At 43.6% G+C, this 17,527-nt stretch overlaps 1 protein-coding gene across 1 annotated transcript; it reads right to left on the reverse strand.

Annotated features, from left to right (window-relative positions):
• Positions 1-9,476: 9,476 nt before the first annotated feature.
• On the reverse strand, positions 9,477-14,119 carry LOC138148682 (zona pellucida sperm-binding protein 3-like). Its single transcript, XM_069071514.1, has 9 exons — positions 13,796-14,119; positions 12,443-12,561; positions 12,208-12,311; positions 11,517-11,694; positions 11,305-11,425; positions 11,136-11,227; positions 10,872-10,978; positions 9,696-9,794; positions 9,477-9,610 (listed from the first exon to the last, which is right to left on the reverse strand). The coding sequence occupies exons 1-9, from the start codon at positions 14,117-14,119 to the stop codon at positions 9,477-9,479; spliced, it is 1,278 nt and encodes a 425-aa protein (XP_068927615.1).
• Between the last annotated feature and the right edge of the window lie 3,408 nt (positions 14,120-17,527).

Genomic DNA, 17,527 nt, shown 5'->3' on the forward strand with positions numbered 1-17,527 from the left:
TGCCTAATTAGCTTAGTGCCAAAAGGTGTGAAAGCCTTCCTACAAGCAAACCTCCCCTAAGCAAACTTCCCTTTAGGCAACTTCCTCCCCAGAGTCCCCTTACCTGCTGGATATGGGTCAGCAGCAGGCACTTGTGACTTAGGATGTATCACAGCTGGGTCAGAGCTCAAAGCAGTAAGACACCCATGATTGAACACATGTGGTCACATAAGCCTCTTAATGAATGGGGAAGATCTTTATATTCCATTAACGTTACAGTTTTTTTTTTTTCATTTTTGAGATGTAACCTGTAGCTCAAAACTTTTTGCATAAGATCTCTTCCTGGGTTATAGAGATACTGCTTTTTGTTGTAAAAATAAATCCTTTTGTCTTCATTTAGCAGGGATGAATTAACTTTTGAGAGCTAATCTTTGAAGCAAACACAGAGATTTTCTATCTGCTTTTAGTCTAAACCCATGGAAACTTTGATGAGCCTGCTTCTGACTGTTAATGCCTGAGGGGTTCATACTGGGTGATGATGGAAATTCTAATTGACTGGAAGAAATAATGACTCAGGGGGTAATGAGTTGGGACTGAGATGTATGTAAAGAGATGACCTAATTTCTCTTATTCTTTCCTTTGCAGCTTCAAAGAGGCAACACTGCTTTGAGCTGCCAGGCAGAGGAAAGGGCATTTAGCTGCATTTTCTGATTTTCTGTACATGAACTGTTTCTTTTTTTCTGTCTTCTTTTTTTTGAGGGGCAATTGGTGTTAAGTGACTTGCCTAAGGTCACACGCATAGTAAGTTTAAAGTGGCTGAGGTTGAATTTGAACTCAGGTCCTCCTGACCCCAGCCTGTGCTGTATTCACTGCACCACCTACCCGCCCCCATTTTTTGTGTCTTCTTTCTCGATCTTCAGTGAGTATTCTGAGAAAGGAATGCCCAGATGACTTGATGAATTCAGGAGATCCACAGGTCCCATTAGGGGAATCACCAGTGAATGGAAGTTGTAGCCATGCCCACCAGAATGGTAATGGTCTGCAACAGAAAGCAGCTGCCAGTGGATGTGAAGACAGTAATCCAAGGGATTGTAAGGAAATGAGACCCCTAGTGGCAGAGAGAAGTGCCTGCTGCTGACCCACAGTGGCCTAGCAGGGCCACCTATCCAGCAGGTAAGGGCACTTTGTCTAAGGAGAAATTCCCAAGGGCTCTGTAAAAGGAGAAATGGAATTCCAGGGTCAGGAATTACCCCTTTGCCACATTTTTTCTCAACTACTTCACAGGCCTCATTGTACTTTAAGTTTTTTTTTTTTAAATAATTAATTAACTTTTATTTTTTCAACATTTACTTTTATAAGATTTTGAGTTCTAAATTTGTCCCCTCCCCAAGATGATATAGATTATACATGTACAATCATATTAAACATATTTCCACATTAGTCATGTTGTAAAAAAAAAGAATCAGAACAAAAGGGGAAAACCAAGAGAAAGAAAAAAAAGACAAAAAACGAGAGAGAGGAAATAGTAGGCTTTGATCTGCATTCAGACTCCAGAGTTCTTTCTCTGGACGTGGATAGAATTTTCCATCATGAGTTTTTTGGAACTGCTGAGAAGAGTTAGGTCTTTCAGAGCTTATCATTGCATAATGTTGCTGTGAGCTTGCTCTCTCCAGATACCTTATGTATACGAGAAAAAAACCCCTCATTATTGGGGGAATATTTTGTACTAACTTTTTTTGCTGCATCTGATTACTACTGTCTTTTAGTAGTAGTCTCAAAAATCTTTTCTAAAAGCTAATGGAGTTCGACCGGTTGCTTGATAATGCCAAACACAGCACACACACGGAGCTCAGGAGCTGTGGTGCTAAAAGCCACATTCCTTCAGGATCCTCCCTAGCATCCTGAGGGGAGGAGTAAGTTAGCTGCACCCTCTGGGAACCCCAGCCTGGGAGTTCAAATGCCCAACTGGGCAAGAAGAGCTGGAGGGGATACTGATTTATATAATCAAATTCATGCCATCTGTAAAGAATTAATGTTGTATGCGACCCATCGGGCAATAGAAAAGCACCATGGATAAGGAGGCAGTGGTAAATTTACCAGCAGTGACTTGGGTACCAAAGAGAGCATTCATTAAGAATAAATACAACCTGAAAGTATTGGGCTGGGGGGTGTTACACGGAAATATTTAAAATCAGCCACCAGGAGGCACTGTGGCAAGCAGAAAGAGCCCTGGAGTTTTGCGTGCTAGGATATGAATTCTGATTCTGACTCTGTGACTTGCTACCTGAATGACCTTAGAAAAGTCACTTTGCCTTTGTGGGTTTCTGCTTCCTCATCTGAAAAATAAGGGGGTTGGGGTAGATGACTCCAAAGGTTCCTTCTAGCTCTATGATCCTATGAACAACTGTTTATTAATCTCTTCCATAAATCTGGATTCAGTCATCTCACCCTTCGGGAAGAATCTTGATGCAGAATTTATGGATGGACTCAGGCAAGGAAAGTGAGAAGGTAAAAAGTGTGGCTGGATGGTAACCTGCCCAGTGGAAGGCTCACACAAGAGCTAGCACAGACGCATGGAAATAGTGAACAGAAGTGAAAATCACTTTATTTTTTCCAAAGGGATTCTCTAGCTAGAGATGGAATCACAGTTGGTTTTTATTCCCCCCCGTTGCTATCACAGCATCTCAGAGTCTCTCTGGGTCAACTTTCATCTTGCCTGAAAAGTGGCCACTCAAGCTTTACTTCAATAAATATTTTAATCAACATTTATTAAATGCCTACTATGTACCAGGGCCTGTGCTAAGCATGAAGACCTTCTGGTTAGAGAACCATGTTCATGAGAGTGTAAACAGACTTGAGACTGGGGATCAATGCAGTGACCACAACTTTATCTCTTGGCAGAAATAATGAATGAGAAATGCAGAATGAGATGGTTCACTTATCTTAGAAATATTGATCTAAAACAGGTATGGTAGTTCAGACCTATAATTCCATCATCCAGGGAGCCTGAGGCTGGTGGAACTCTTTTTTAAAAACTTTGTTTATTTTTAGTTTACAACATTCATTTCCACAAGATTTTGAGTTACAAATTTTCTCCCCGTCTTTCCCCTAGACACCACCCAGAACAGTGATTCCATTGAAAACCCTCTCCCCTAATCTGCTCTCTCCTATATCCTCCCCCATCCCCCCTCCAATTTTCCAGTAGGGCAAGATGGATCTTCATAGCCCAGGGCCTGTATATCTTATTTCCCAGTGCATATAAAATAATAATAATTAAAAAAAAACATTTGATTTTAAAACTTTGAATTCCAGATTCTATCCCTTCTTCCCTCATCACCCACCCTTACTAGGAAGATAAGCATTTCAATGTAGGTTGTACATGTATAGTTACACAAAACATTTCCATAGTGGATATATTGTGAAAGACCATATTTCCCTCCATCCTATCCCACCCCCCCACTTGTTCTATTCTCTACTTTGACCCTGTCCCTTTTCAAATGTATGTGCTTCTAACTTCCCTCCCCCCCGCATCTGTCCTCCCTTCTATCATTACCCCCTCCTATCCCCTTCCCCCCTACTCTACTGTAGGGTGAGATACCCAATTTAGTGTGTATGTTATTCCCTCCTTAAGCCAAATTCAATGAGAGTAAGGTTGACCCATTCCCTTTTGCCTTCCTATTCTTCCCCTCCATTGCAACAGCTTTCCCTTGCCTCTTCTATATGAGATAATTTGTCCCCTTCTGTCTCTCCCCATCTCCTCTCATTATATTCCTCTCTCACCTCTTAATTTTATTTTTAAAATATAATCCCTTCCTATTTAATTGATCCTGTGCCCTCTATCTATGAATACCTGTACACATAAATGCACATACTCTCAGATGTACTCATATGCACGTATACCCTCCCATATAGACATATATAAGTATGTATACATATATATATATATACACATTTATATTCCCTTCAACTATCTTCATACTGAGAAAAGTTTCATAAGTTTCAATTATTGTTTTTCCATGTAGGAATGTAAATAGTTCAACTTTGATAAATTCCTTATGATTTCTTTTCCCTGTTTACCTTCTCATGCTTCTTGTATTTGAATGCCAAATTTTCTATTCAACTCTGTTTTTTTCATCAATAATGCTTGAAAGTCCTCTATTTCATTGAATGATCATATTCCCCCTGAAACATTATATTCAATTTTGCTAGGAAGGTGATTTTTGGTTTTAATCCTACCTCCTTTGACCTCCAGAATATCATATTCCAAGCCCTTCAGTCCTTTAATGTCGAAGCTGCTAGATCTTGTGTTATCCTGATTGCATTTCCACAATACTTAAATTGTTTCTTCTTAGTTGCTTATGATATTTTCTTCTTGATCTTTGAACTCAAGAACCTGGCTATAATTTTCTTAAGAGTTTTCTTTTTGGGATCTTTTTCAAGAGGTGATTGGTGTATTCTTTCAACCTCTGTTTTGCCCTCTTGTTCTAAAATATCAGGGCAATTTTCCTTGAGGATTTCTTGAAGCATGATTTCTAGGTTCTTTTTTTGATCATGGCTTTCAGGTAGTCCAATAATTTTTAAATTATCTCTCCTGGATCTATTTTCCAGGTCAGTGGTTTTTCCAATGAGATATTTCACATTGCCTTCTATTTTTTCATTTGTTTGGATATGTTTTGTAGTATCTTGATTTCTCATGAAGTCATTAACTTCCATTTTCTCCAATCTAATTCTGAAGGAATTATTCTCTTTAGTGAGTTTTTGAAATTCTTTTTGAAATCTGGCAAATTCAGCTTTTTAAGGCATTCTTCTCCTCAATGGCTTTTTGGGCCTCTTTTGTCATTTGAGTTAGTCTATTTTTTAAAGTGTTATTTTCTTCAGTCAAGTTGTTGACTCTCTTTTCATGATTTTCTTGCCTCATTCTCATTTTTCTTCCCAATTTTTCCTCCACTTCTCTCTCTTTTTTTTTAAGCAATCAGGGTTAAGTAACTTGCTCAAGGTTACACGGCCAGGTGTTTCTGGGTGGGTGCTAAGTGCCTGAGCCCGGGATTTGATCTCCAGGTCTTCTCAACACTGGAGCCGGTGCTCTTATTTGCTGTGCTACCTGGCCACCCCTCCTCCACTTCTCTTACTTGGTTTTCAAAATCCTTTTTAAGGGGGCGGCTAGGTAGTACAGTGAATAGAGCACCGGCCCTGGAGTCAGGAGGACCTGAGTTCAAATTCAGCCTCAGACACTTGATACAAAAAGTAACATGTGACCTTGGGCAAGTCACTTACCCCCAATTTCCCTCCAAAAAGTAAAAAAAAAAATCATTTTTAAGCTCCTCTATGGCCTTAACCAGTTCATATTTTTCTTAGAAGTTTTTGGTGCAGGAGTTCTGACTTTGTTTTCTTCCTCCCGTTCCATGCTTTGATCCTTTTTGTCCCCAAAATAGGAATCCAAAGTCAGATTGCTATGCTTGCTTTGTTTCCTCTGCTTGCTCATGTTGTCACTCAATTACTTGACTTTTGAGCTTTTTGCTACAGTAAAACTCTGCTATCAGAGCAGGGAGCTTTGTCCTAAATTGCTGGGGTTTTCTCAGCTGCCAGAGCTATTAGTTGGGTGCCTTCTCTGAAGCCTCCACAAGCTCTGGCACACTGGTCATGCACCCCAGGACCTCCACCCTAGACAGAGATCCAGATCCAAGCAGGTTAAAGCAAGAGAGATTACCCCTTAGACTGGTGCTTGGTCCCCCTACAATCTGCAGGCCAGGAGCTCTGAAGCAGCCACACAGCAGCGGCAGCTGGCACACCTCAGCCACTTCTCCCTTCCAGGGGGCAGAGGCTGGACTGCACCCCCAGACTCCCTGTTCCCAAAGTCCACACTGACCTCTCACTTTGTCTTTGGCATTTATGGGTTGATAATTCTGGAAACCGCCACAGCTGCTGGTGATCCACTCTCCCGAGGTCTGCTCTAACCGCTGCTGGTTGGGGCACCCTGGGGCTAGAACTGTGGCTTCACCTGGGGCTGGGCTCTGCTCCCATCATGCTGCAATAGACCCTTCCTATCTGCCTGCTGGGCTGCCTTCAGCAGGAGATTTGTTTCTCTCTGTCACTTTGTGGGTTCTGTAGCTCTAAAGTTTGTTTACAGTCATATTTTATAGGTATTTGAGGTGGTTAGGGGGGGAGCTCATGGAGTTTTCCTGCTTCTATGCTGCCATCTTCTGGTGGAACTCTTGAACTCAGAGCTTCTGAGCTGCAGCAGGGCTAAGATAGATGGAATGTCTGCATTAAGTTCAGTAAGAAGGTGGTGAAGAATAGCATTCTCCTTGTCTTAACAACTAGAATTCCACTCACCTCCACATCAAGGGTTCTTAACTTTTTCCATCAGGTGAAGTCTATGGCCTCCTTAGAATAATGTTTTTAAATATTTGAAAGAAATGCTAAGTTTCAGGTATGGGTTAATAAAAATAAGAATGTCTTTTTTCCCCTATGCAAGCTGATAAACCTTCTGAAATCTCTCCACAGATCCTAGGTTAAGAACACCTATCCTAGAATCAATCCCAAGAATCTTTCCTTTACATTAGGACAACTGCTCCAGGTTTCTCATCTCCTTTAGGTCCACAGCTCTTGGTATCTAGCCTGAGTACAGGCTAGTCAACAACTCTGATCTCCTCTGACAGCATAGTCAACAACTCTGATTCCCATTTCTCCTACAAATGGGGAGCAAGCCAAGCTCAGGTTGTCAGCCTTATAAGAACTTGGAGACAGACCCCAGCTTGGGCTACAGGGAATTGGAGACCCTTCCTTCCCCAGCTCAGGGCATCAACATCATATTGATCAAGGTCATGGGCTTGGCCCCCATGATCCAGACTTGAACACAGCCCCTTAGCCCAGTGATCCCCCCTCTCCCCAATCCTTGTCTCACACTTACACGACTGGAATAAAAAAGGGGTGAGGGAGGGATGAGGGAAGAGAAGGTGGAAAGAAGTGGGAGCTTAGTAAAGAATATAGTACAGCCCATTGAGGAGCTATTCAGGCAACCTACATGGGGGACTTTTCCTAACGGAGACCCCTGAGATTCTACGGTCCCAAGCCCTCCTGCTATTGTTTCCTGGGTCTTTTGCTTATCCTGGCACTCCATGAGGTGGCTAGCTTGTGTTTTCAGTTAAAGGACTGACAGATTTCTAGCTGGTAAAGCTTGGGCGTGGGGAAAGATAAAACAAAAACTCTAGTTGGGAGAAGGCCAAACATTTCTGGGAAGTGCTTTCCTCAAGTGGGTATGTTGTAAAAGAGCACCAGACACTGTTCAAAACTCTGCCATATAGCTAGGCAATTGTAAGCCTCTCTCCTCAGAGAAGGGAACAGGTATTGATGGCAAGTGGAGAGGGGAAAAAGGGAAGTATCATTTTGCTGCATTCCCAACAGCTGGTCTTTGAAAACCACTTGGATCCCCTGCTACATTTACATCTTGAGCTATGAGGATAGAGGGACTTTGGTTATTTTTTAGGGGGGAAGGCAAGACAATTGGGGTTAAATGACTTGCCCAAGGTCACACAGCTAGTTAAGTGTCAAGTGTCTGAGGCTGGATTTGAACTCAAGTCTTCCTGTCTCCAGGGCCAATGTTCTATTCACTGTGCCGCCTAGTTACTCCGACTTTGATTTTTAATAACCCTCCTTGCCTCTCCACATCCTAGTCTATCTTTAGGATAGGGGTTCTGTGATTTTTTTTTTATATTTTGATAACTTTTTCAATATAACTAGTTTAATTTGTAAGCTACGTATTTTATGCATTTAAAGACATTTCAAGAAAAGTTCTATAACAGAAAAAAGTAAACTTTTGCTTTAGAGCTGTAGTTTTAAATTCAGACTGCAGGTTTTATATTAATCTTTGTATTAAGGTTTTATAAAATGCTGTTTATGAAAACTGACCTTTTATAAGCAGACCTTTGTAAAGACATTCCAATCTGATTGATGTCTTTGCAGAAACTTCTTTGTTAGTTTGGAGTTCACAGTGGAAGTAGGAGAAATAAGTCCTCAGCTCCCCTTTTTCCCACCATTTAGTAGCAAATGCTTTCTAAATGGGTGGTTATAGTAAGTCCCCAGTCAAGATTTAAAGAGCTGCAGCCAAACTTACTAGTGGATATTGATATTAGCATCACCAAATGGCCTGATTGTAAGATCATAGTGCTTGGGAGAGAAGTCTCCATTTCTAACTTGTGTGGTACCGTCTAAGTTTTATATCAGCCAGGGCCAAGTTTCCACGGACCCCTAAACACATCCAAGTTCACATTTGTGGTCCTGGTTCTAAAGCAAAGGACATTCAGGCAAACACCATCTTCTTTTACCTGCCATGTATTTAAAGTGCTTGTTTTAACTGAGATGCCACTTCCCACCTGTCAGATTGGCTAATATGACAGAAGAAAAGTGACAAATGCTGGAAGAGATGTGGGAAAAAATGGGATCCTAATGCATAGGTAAAGTTGTGAACTAGTCCAACCATTCTGGGGAACAATTTGGAACTATGCCCAAAGAACTATAAAACACTACATTTCCTTTTACCTAGTAATACCACTACAAGTCTGTATTTTAAAGAGATCAAAGAAAAGGGAAAAGAACCTATTCATGCAAAAATATTTACAAAAGGGAAAAAAGACCTATTTATACAAAAATCTTTGTGGTGTCAAAGAATGAGGAACTGAGGGGATGCCCATCAATTGGGGAATGAGGTATATAATTGTGATGGAGTACTATTGTGCTATAAGAAATGATGAGCAGGAAGATTTCAGAAAAACCTGGGAAAACTTATTTAAACTCATGCAAAGTGAGCAGAACCAGAACATTATACACATTTACAGCAATATTTTAAGGATAATCAACTGTAAAAGGCTTAGCTGTCCTGATCAAGACAATGGACCAATTCCAAAGGACTCTTTTTTTTTCTTTTTTGGAGGGGGGGAAGGCAGGGCAATAATTGGGGTTAAGTGACTTGCCCAAGGTCACACAGCTAGTAAGTGTTAAGTGTCTGAGGCCAAATTTGAACTCAGGTCCTCCTGACTCCAAAGCCAGTGCTCTATTTACTGTGCCACCTAGCTGCCCCTCCAAAAGATTCTTGATGAAAAATGCTCTTTACCTCCAGAGGGAGAAAACTGATGAACTCGAATGTAGATTGAAGCATATTTTTAAAAAAAAAGACTTTATTTTGGGGTTTGTGTGTGTTTTCTTTTGCAACATGGCTAATATTGATTTTTTTTTATGACCATGTATAGTATCAAATAGTTTGCCTTTTCAAGGAGGAGGGAGGGCCAGGAGAGAGAATTTGAAACTCAATTTTTAAATATTGTCAATTTCTTTATATGTAATTGGGAAATTTTTAATGAAATAAATAAAAATAATTTTAAAAGCACTTGTTTTCTGACTTTTCACATTTATGAAGCTACCTTCTAAACTTACTTCCATCCCCTGACGGATGACAGACACAGGCGTATTTTCCTTCACTTTATTTCAGAGTGATTGAAGTCCTAGACATTCCTGGAACAGACAGACTTGTATTTGTGGCTGCCTATGATGAGGCCTAATAGCACCAGGCAGATTGTAGCAGCTACCCCTGCCATCAGCCCCAGCAGCAGCAGCAGCTCTGGCCATTCTGGAATGCCTGGAAGAAGACAGTGAGCCAGTGGTTAGAGGTGGCATGAGGCCAAGCCATATCTTTCCTGTGTTGAGCCAGGCCCTGTACCTACCTCCCACATTGTTCTCTTGTCCCCGTTTTGGCCCATTATCAGCCTCAGAGAGGACTAGAGGCCCCAGCGTCAGGGCAGCCTCCAATTCTGAAGGGTTACCTAGGAGACAAGAGAGACAGAGGAGAAGGCTCATTGTCAACCCAAATTTCAGGTTGAAAGTCTTCCAGTCTCAGTCCTACCTAATTTATAACCTATTCTTCTGACGTCTTCAGTCTTGATGAAACTAGTATCTTCATTAGCCCCCTGCTAATTAACGCTCCTAATTAGCAGCCTTTGAAGTCCATTTCAGTTGAAATTACCTAATCTGAACTGACAGACTCCTGTCTGTGTTCTCTAACATTCATTTACCTTTTACTGGAAAGCCTCCAGTGATAAGAGGTCCTTGTTACCTCCTTAGAGACCCCATTCTATTTTTCTTTTTTTGGAGGGGGGAAGGCATGGCAATGGGGTTAAATGACTTGCCTAAGGTTACACAGCTAGTAAGTGTGTCAAATATCTGAGGTCAGATTTGAACTCAGGTCCTCCTGACTCCGGTGCTCTATTCAATGTGCCACCTAGCTGCCCCCCATTCTATTTTTGGGGGGGCCATTTTAGTTTAGACTGTTTCTAGTCATCTTCTTTCCTTCCTCCATCCTCCTGTTCCTTCATGATTGGGGTTAGTTTCTTATCCTCTTAAGTTAGCATTTATACAGCACCTACTATGTGTCAGACCTTGTGTTAAATGCTTTATGTCTGTTCTCATTTGATCCCAAAGTTAGCAGGCAGAGAGGTAGTGTTGTATGTTAAAGGCATTTACCGAGTTTTTCTTAGATTTTTTTTACTTTAGGGGTTGTTATATTTCTAAAATTTGAGATTGACAAAAGCCATCAATGAAATGATTCTTAAAAATCAAACCAGATGTAGCGCCCTGGCATTGCAGCCCCTACCCTCTCTGTGTCTGCCAAGGCTTTTGCTATTATATAATCGTGTCTGCCAAGGCTTTTGCTATTATATAATCTTATCTGTTAGAAACCCCTGACCACCCAGGTTCTGGAGGCAATCACTTCCTTTCCTCATACATTCCTCACGGAACTGGTAATCAGCTCTTTGGTATCTTTTCATGTTTCAAGAAAGCTGGGATCTATCCACCCCTTGAATCCTACCAGACTGGCTAGACAAGTCTCTGCTGATGCTGACCTGGGGCCTGATCCGCTAGGCTCCGTTTCCTGGAGGATGAGAGGGATGTGCAGGTTCCCGTCTTGCAGCAGCTGCAGATGTCACTAGGGCCTTCCACAGGGACCCACCTGAGAGAGAAAAAGGACAAGGCACTCTGGGAATAAGCCATTTTACCCATGAGCCTCAGTTCTGTCCTCCACAAAATGGAGCAGTACTCCATGAAAGAGAAAGCTGTTTGCCCTTATGTCCCCTATTCCCTTCACCCCGAATTCTTAAGACACTCACTTGTCAACTGTTAAATTATAGGAACAGGCTTTGTTCAAGGGACTGGGGGCCTGGTCAGTGGCTGTGACTTTGAGGTGGCAGGTGATATAGATCTAGGAGAAGGAAGGCAGGGGGTTAGGAAGGTCCAGGCAATCCAGAGATTCTGTAATTTTCAAGGGAGGGGATTCACCTCATTTCTTGAATCCTGGGCAAACCTGAAGGAGTCTACCATGAAACGCAACACATTTTGCCGGGGTCGGGGAGAAACGAAGATGGAGGAAGAGTCACTAGATTGTCCGTCTACCAGGCACCTGGGCCACAGGGAACAGGCTTGCATCAGATGGATCCAAGGACTGTTCTTTCCCCTTTCCCCTAGTCTTGGTCTTTCCTCTACCCTCTTACCCATTGAAGTCAATGACAACATGGTAGGGGACAGAGGCCGGGTCTGGGGTCAAGGTGGCTGTGCAGCTGTCCACAAAGAGCCTCAGGGGCACATGGTAGCCAGTGTAGACATCAGCCTGGATGTGGATCAAGTCCCCTAGCTGGAAGGCTGAAGAGGTCCTGTCTGTACTCCAGTCATCTAGAAGTTAAGGATAGGGATTTTCCTTCCTGACCCCCCCAATAGGACCCCATCCCCAAACCACTATCTCTCTCCCACCTACTCCCCACCCCCTACCCATGTTCTTGGCTTTGGTATTTCTTGTGCCTTTTCATCTTGGAACTTCCCTCCAAATCTGGAGCGGGGGGTGACTCCTTGCCCTGGAACATTCACATCCCTGGGGCCTTCTCAAACTGAAATATCCCTCTATAAGACCTGCGCCCTTCTCCAACTGGAGAGTGTCTCCTGGGGCTGCCATTTTGTTAAGGTTCCTAGGCTGGCCTTCATTCCCATCCCAGTCACATTCCTGGCTTCTGGACTTCAAAACCCTGCTCCCATGTGGGGTACTTTCATCTCTCCCCCTCCTGTCCCATCAGAATATAAATTCCTTGAAATCGGGGACTTGGTTTTGCATCCCCAGTGCTCATAGTAAGAGCCCAATTCACTCCTGTTTCTATCCTTCCATCTATGAGGTAGAATCTTGGTGTCCCATACCTGCCATGAGGCGCAGGGAAAACTTGAACCGCTGCTCCCTGGACAGGGTGGAATGGAAAGGAACCCAGGTGGGATGGATAGCTCTGCTGCTCACATTGTCTCTCCTAGAAGGGAGGGACCGAGCTCTGAGATACGATGGGGTGGTGAAGAGACTCCCTGAAAGGGAGGGCCAGACAGCCCAGAGTCCTGAGGAAGGGTAGCTGTAGACCCCCTGGCCTGACCCCGAGTCCCTTACCTGGGATATTGACACTGGATAGGGACCGAGACTGGACTGCTTCTAAGGACTAGTGGGCTCTGGGAGAGGCTTGGTGCGTAATGGAGCACAGTGCTGTAGATGAGTGAATCTGGGGTCATCTGGGGGAAAAAGAGAGAGTTCCCAATATGACCTTGTGTCTACAGGACCATGCAGTTTGATAGCCAAGGGCTTGTTCTGTCTTCCTATTCACAGGGCAGGTCAGCCACTCTAGCTGAGGCAGCAGGGTACCCTGAGGGAGAGACAGGAAGTGGTTACATGCTGGCAGGTCTCATTGGCCATCATCATCCCTTCAGGCTTTAATGGGACAGCCCAGGGCCCTCAACTCTGACCCCACCCCCAAGGCTTTGCGACAGCAATGCTTCCAGCCCAGCATCTACAGTCACCCTCCTGGGAAGAAACCCCTCTGGAGATACAGCCCAATAGTTAATCATTCAGGTGCTATAGCCATACCTGTTGAAGACCCAGAAAAGAAAGCTCCTGCCACCAGAATTCTTGGTATTGTCAAACCACACCAGATATGATTTTATAAGTGTAAATGACATTAAAGAAAAGGCATCATGTCTGCTTTGTTGATGTACCTTAAGGACCAGGGGACCTTCCCATTTGCCTCGAAACTACAACCTTCCATATGCCTTGTGTGAGCTCAGGGACTTTTGAGGGAAGGGACTCTGTCTTTCTTTGTATCTCCAGCATTTGGCTCATTGCTTTGCAGATAATAAAAGCTTCTCATTCATTCATACTAATCCTGGAACACAGAAATTAAATAATCCCTATTCTACAGATTGGGAGGACAGGAGTTGGGGGTGAGTTAGGGCACCTTGATGGTGCTAGGGTCTGGGACTCGATCTCCCAACTCAGCCTAGAGATTATGTTCACCTGCAGCCAAGAGGAAACTGAGGCAATCAGGGTGAAGTGACTTTAAGCCCAGGGTTACACAACCAGGAAGCAGCTGAGGTTGGATTTGAACTCAGGTCTTCCTGACTCCAGGACCAGAGTCAATCTGCTGCACTATCTAGCTGCCTTCTTGTTCAGTCATTTTAGTCATGTTGGACACTTCGTGACCCCATTTGGGGCTTTCTTGGAAAAGATACTGGGGTGGTTTGCCATTTCCTTCTCCAACTCCTTTTACAGATGAGGAAACTGAGGTAAACAGCGTTAAGTGACTTGGCCAGGGTCACACAGTTAGTCAATATCTGAGGCCAAATTTGAATTAGGTCTTCCTAATTCCAGGACCAGAATCGATCCACTGCACTAGCTAGCTGCCCTTCTTGTGGTCTTAACAGCTAACAAATCCTTTGGGCTGCAGGAAGGCCCCCTAGGGTGTTCTCTTACCTGGAGTTCACTTCCACATTCATGGAGTCCCACTTCAAAAATGATGCTCTTACTCAGGGGGTCTGAGGGCACAGGGGCACAGGCCAAAGGGCCCAGGGTCAGCTCTGTAGCCCGGACCAGCCTCCCAGTTCCAAAGAAGTCCCTCTTCACACTCACTACCAGTCGGTCATCCTCACACTGCACTGACACCACGGGGAGTGGAGAGAATGAAGATCCCAGAGCAGGGTGCTGGGTAACCCAGGAGAGGACCCTGGCTTTAGCCCACTCACCACCCTGGAGAGCCCAGAGTAAGAAAATAGGCACTAGTCTGACTCCTAGCCCCATGTCACCCACTTTAGCAGAGGAGAGCTACTGCCCAGGGCATTTATACTTCCCCCTAAACTCCACATTCACCTTGCCCTGCCCCCATCCCAACCCAAAATCCAAACCCAAAACACCTGACTGCATCCTCCAGCTGCCCTAGGCTTCATCCTCAGCTAATGTCTCAACAGAAAATGAGGAAGAGTAAAGAGGGGACTGTTTTCACCTGCTGGATATTTGGAGGTGCTCTCCAGAAAGTGGACTGGGATTGGAGTCAGGAAACCTGGGTTCAAATTTCTCACTTCCTTGGGCCTCAGTCTTCTTATCTGTAAAATGAGAGGGTTGAACAAGAAAGCTCTAAGGTCCTTCTTATGCTTTATTCCCCTCCCTGAACTCTGCAGTCCAGCTACACTGGTCTATTTGCTGTTTATTGAACATGATCTTCCATCTCTTGACTGAATTTGCACCGACTGTGCCTGGAATGCTCGCTCTCCTCCCCTCTGATTTTGCAGATAATAAAACCTTTTCTCATTCACTCATTCATTCACTCACTCATTCATTCATTCATTCATTCATTCATTCATTCATTCATTCATTCATTCATTCACACTAATCCTGGAATACAGGATTCTCTGGCTTCCTTTAAGACTCTGCCAAATCTTCCCTTCTGTCAAGGCTTTGCCCAACTACCCCTCCATCTCTCTGCTTCTGAGGTCCTCTCCCATTTACATCCAATCTGTCTCAGAAGGACACAGTTCTTTGTATGTTTTCTCCTCAGATAGAATGTGAGCTCTGTGAGAGATCCTGCCTTGCCTTTCTTTGTGCCCCCAGTGCTGAGTATCATTTCTAGCACACAGTAAGTGTTTAATAGATGCTACTGATCCACTGTTTGCTCTACCACCAGCCCCATTGGGCTGTTCTGAGGAAAGGACTTTATAAATAAGAAAGCCATACATAAATGTGGCTTCTTACCTGCTAGGCTAGTCAGTTGTGTTAACACAAGCGGAAGTCATTGGCTTAAAAAATGTTCATATAATCAGTTAATGGAATTGTACTGGGTTGTAAAAAATGAAGAATATGAAGAATTCAGAGAAGCCTGGGAAAATTTTATGATCTGATACAGAGTAAAGTAAGTAGAACAAAAAAAAAATAGATACAGTAACCCCATTGGAAAGAACTAAAAGCCTCAACAAAATAGAGATGAACGTTGTGTGATTAAAATGACCAAACTTTTCCTCAATGAAGAGATGAAAAAATGTGCTTCCCTTCCTTCTTTGTAGAGGTGGGGGACTACGGGTATGGAACATTGCATACACTGTCAAACCCAGTAGATAAACTTGTTGGTTTTCCTGAACTAGATTTCCTCCCTACTCCTTTCTCTTTTTTCTTTGTTACAAAGGATATCTCAGTGGGGAATGGGGAGAGAGACATATTTGGAAACTGTGGCAGGTGGCCACAGAATGATATAAAAATAAAATATATCAATAATAATTAAAAAAAATTCTCATATCAGAATGCTGGGGAGCTTTGGGGGGGGCCTTATCCCTTTTTCTCTTTTGACCCCATCTCCATACTGTAGACTCTAAGATAAAGTTTTCCAGAGGAAAATATACATATATACATACACACACCTGTATACACAAACACACACACACACACACACACACACTCAGAAACAAGATACCAGGGTAAGAGAATTGGGAAATGTGATGAAAAGGAAACCTCCCAGTGCCAGAATGAATGGTGCCTAATATTTTCATATTATTCTATCTGGGTATTTTTCTCCTGGTTTATCTTGACCCCAAATCCTCTCTAGGCCTGGAGTTCCTTTCTTTCTGTCTCCCTAGCACCTAACATTCCTATTCCACCCCCTCCCCCTACATCCAACAACCACTCTAGAACAACAGCAAACCAATGTGGGATTTATTCACTGGGTGTTTTCACTCCAATGTTTGGTCCATCCTGTAATCTCAGGCTTATTCTTATCCAATCAGAAAGCTTCTTGATTGCACGAGGGATTTTTTGAATGTTTTCACATTTTTGTCTGGTTATCCTTCTTGGACAACAATAGAATGTTCTGACAACCACCAACCCCGACAGTCTCCAAAGACAAGCCTGAGGGTCCTGACCTTTCCCTGGAGCTCTGCTCTCAGGTAGCACTCCATCTGGATGGAGGGTCACTTCTAGGAGGTGACTAGAGGTGAAGGAAGGGTGTTGACTTGGTTTGGGGGATGGGAAAAGGGATGGCTGATGTCTACCCCTACCACCCTCCTGACTATGGGAGAGATGCCAACGTGTATAGCATGGTGGAGGAAACATGGAAAGACCAGAGTTGAGTGTCAAGGCTGGGGAAAGGCAATACCTCTGGAGACTCAGAATGCTTGCTTGCCTAAAGCCAGGGCTCTTGTGTCACCGGTACAGAATCTCTCATCACGGGAGGACTAGGAAGAGACAAGGGCAGGCATGACCTTTTTCATCCCATAATGGGAATGATGTCTATCTGGCTCTTAGATAGAAGATGGTGTTTGGGGAGTATTGGGTTCCGTTTTGGGTGCTGCCTTCTAGTAAGGACACTGATAAGCTGAGGAGAGGGTGACCAGGAGGGTAAAGGGCCTTGAGCTGATGCCATGTGATGATCAATTAAAAGAAAGGGAGATATTTAATCCGGAAGACAGAAAACTCAAGGCAACACAGCTACTGCCTTCAAGTATATAAAAGGCTGTCTGGTGCAGTGGGGATTTGCTCTGTTCTGCTTGGTCCTTGAGAATAAGAACTAAAGACAAAGGGGCAGAAGCGTCCATTTGAAGCTAGATTTTAGGAAAACTTCCTAACAATTATTACTGTCCAAGAGTGGAACAGGCTGCCTTGGAGAAAGTGGGTTTATTCTCGTTTGAGTGGTAACCACCTGTGTTTTATCAGGGAAGGGTTGGTCTTCTGAGATCCCACTCTGAAATTCTGGGATCCTGTGTTATATTTCAAGCCCTTTGGTTATCCTCTGTCCTGTGCTAGGGGCAGGACAATACCCTAGTGCTGAATCATCCCAGAGAACATAGTTCACCAGGAGCTGGGCCATGCCAATCACCTCTAGTCTGCACCTAGGGGCAAGGAATGTGTGTCCAGCGATAGAGGTACAAAGGATGAGAGACTGACTAGGGAGCAGAAAGAGACAAAGACTTGGTCAGCAGAGGTCAGGCTTCAGGGATGTGACTTCCATCACCCAAGCCAAATGGCTCCTTGGGAGGAGACAGGGAGAAGATCTAAGTTTAAAGCTACAGGTGAAAATCTCACCGAATCAACCTTAACAACCAGCTGGAAGATGGGTTTCATGTGCCAGGGGTCAAGAAGGCTTGGTTTCAGATTCCACTTCTGTGGACCCTGGGCAAGTCACTTACCTCTCTGTGATTTGGGCATTGCCCAAGAATCCAGATACTT

The sequence above is a fragment of the Petaurus breviceps genome, unplaced genomic scaffold (assembly GCF_028583685.1).
Source record: "Petaurus breviceps papuanus isolate PSGF00001 unplaced genomic scaffold, PetGlider_PUasm1.0 90825, whole genome shotgun sequence".
Taxonomy (NCBI): domain Eukaryota; kingdom Metazoa; phylum Chordata; class Mammalia; order Diprotodontia; family Petauridae; genus Petaurus; species Petaurus breviceps.

Excerpts from the sequence above, each read along its gene's own strand:
- LOC138148682 (XM_069071514.1), bottom strand. The coding sequence starts at position 14,119 with ATGGGGCTAGGAGTCAGACTAGTGCCTATTTTCTTACTCTGGGCTCTC. Across the intron at positions 12,562-13,795 it reads AATGTGGAAGTGAACTCCAG|ATGACCCCAGATTCACTCAT; the intron begins GTAAGAGAACAC and ends TTTTTCCCCCAG. Across the intron at positions 11,426-11,516 it reads GTTGTCATTGACTTCAATGG|GTGCCTGGTAGACGGACAAT; the intron begins GTAAGAGGGTAG and ends CCTGTGGCCCAG.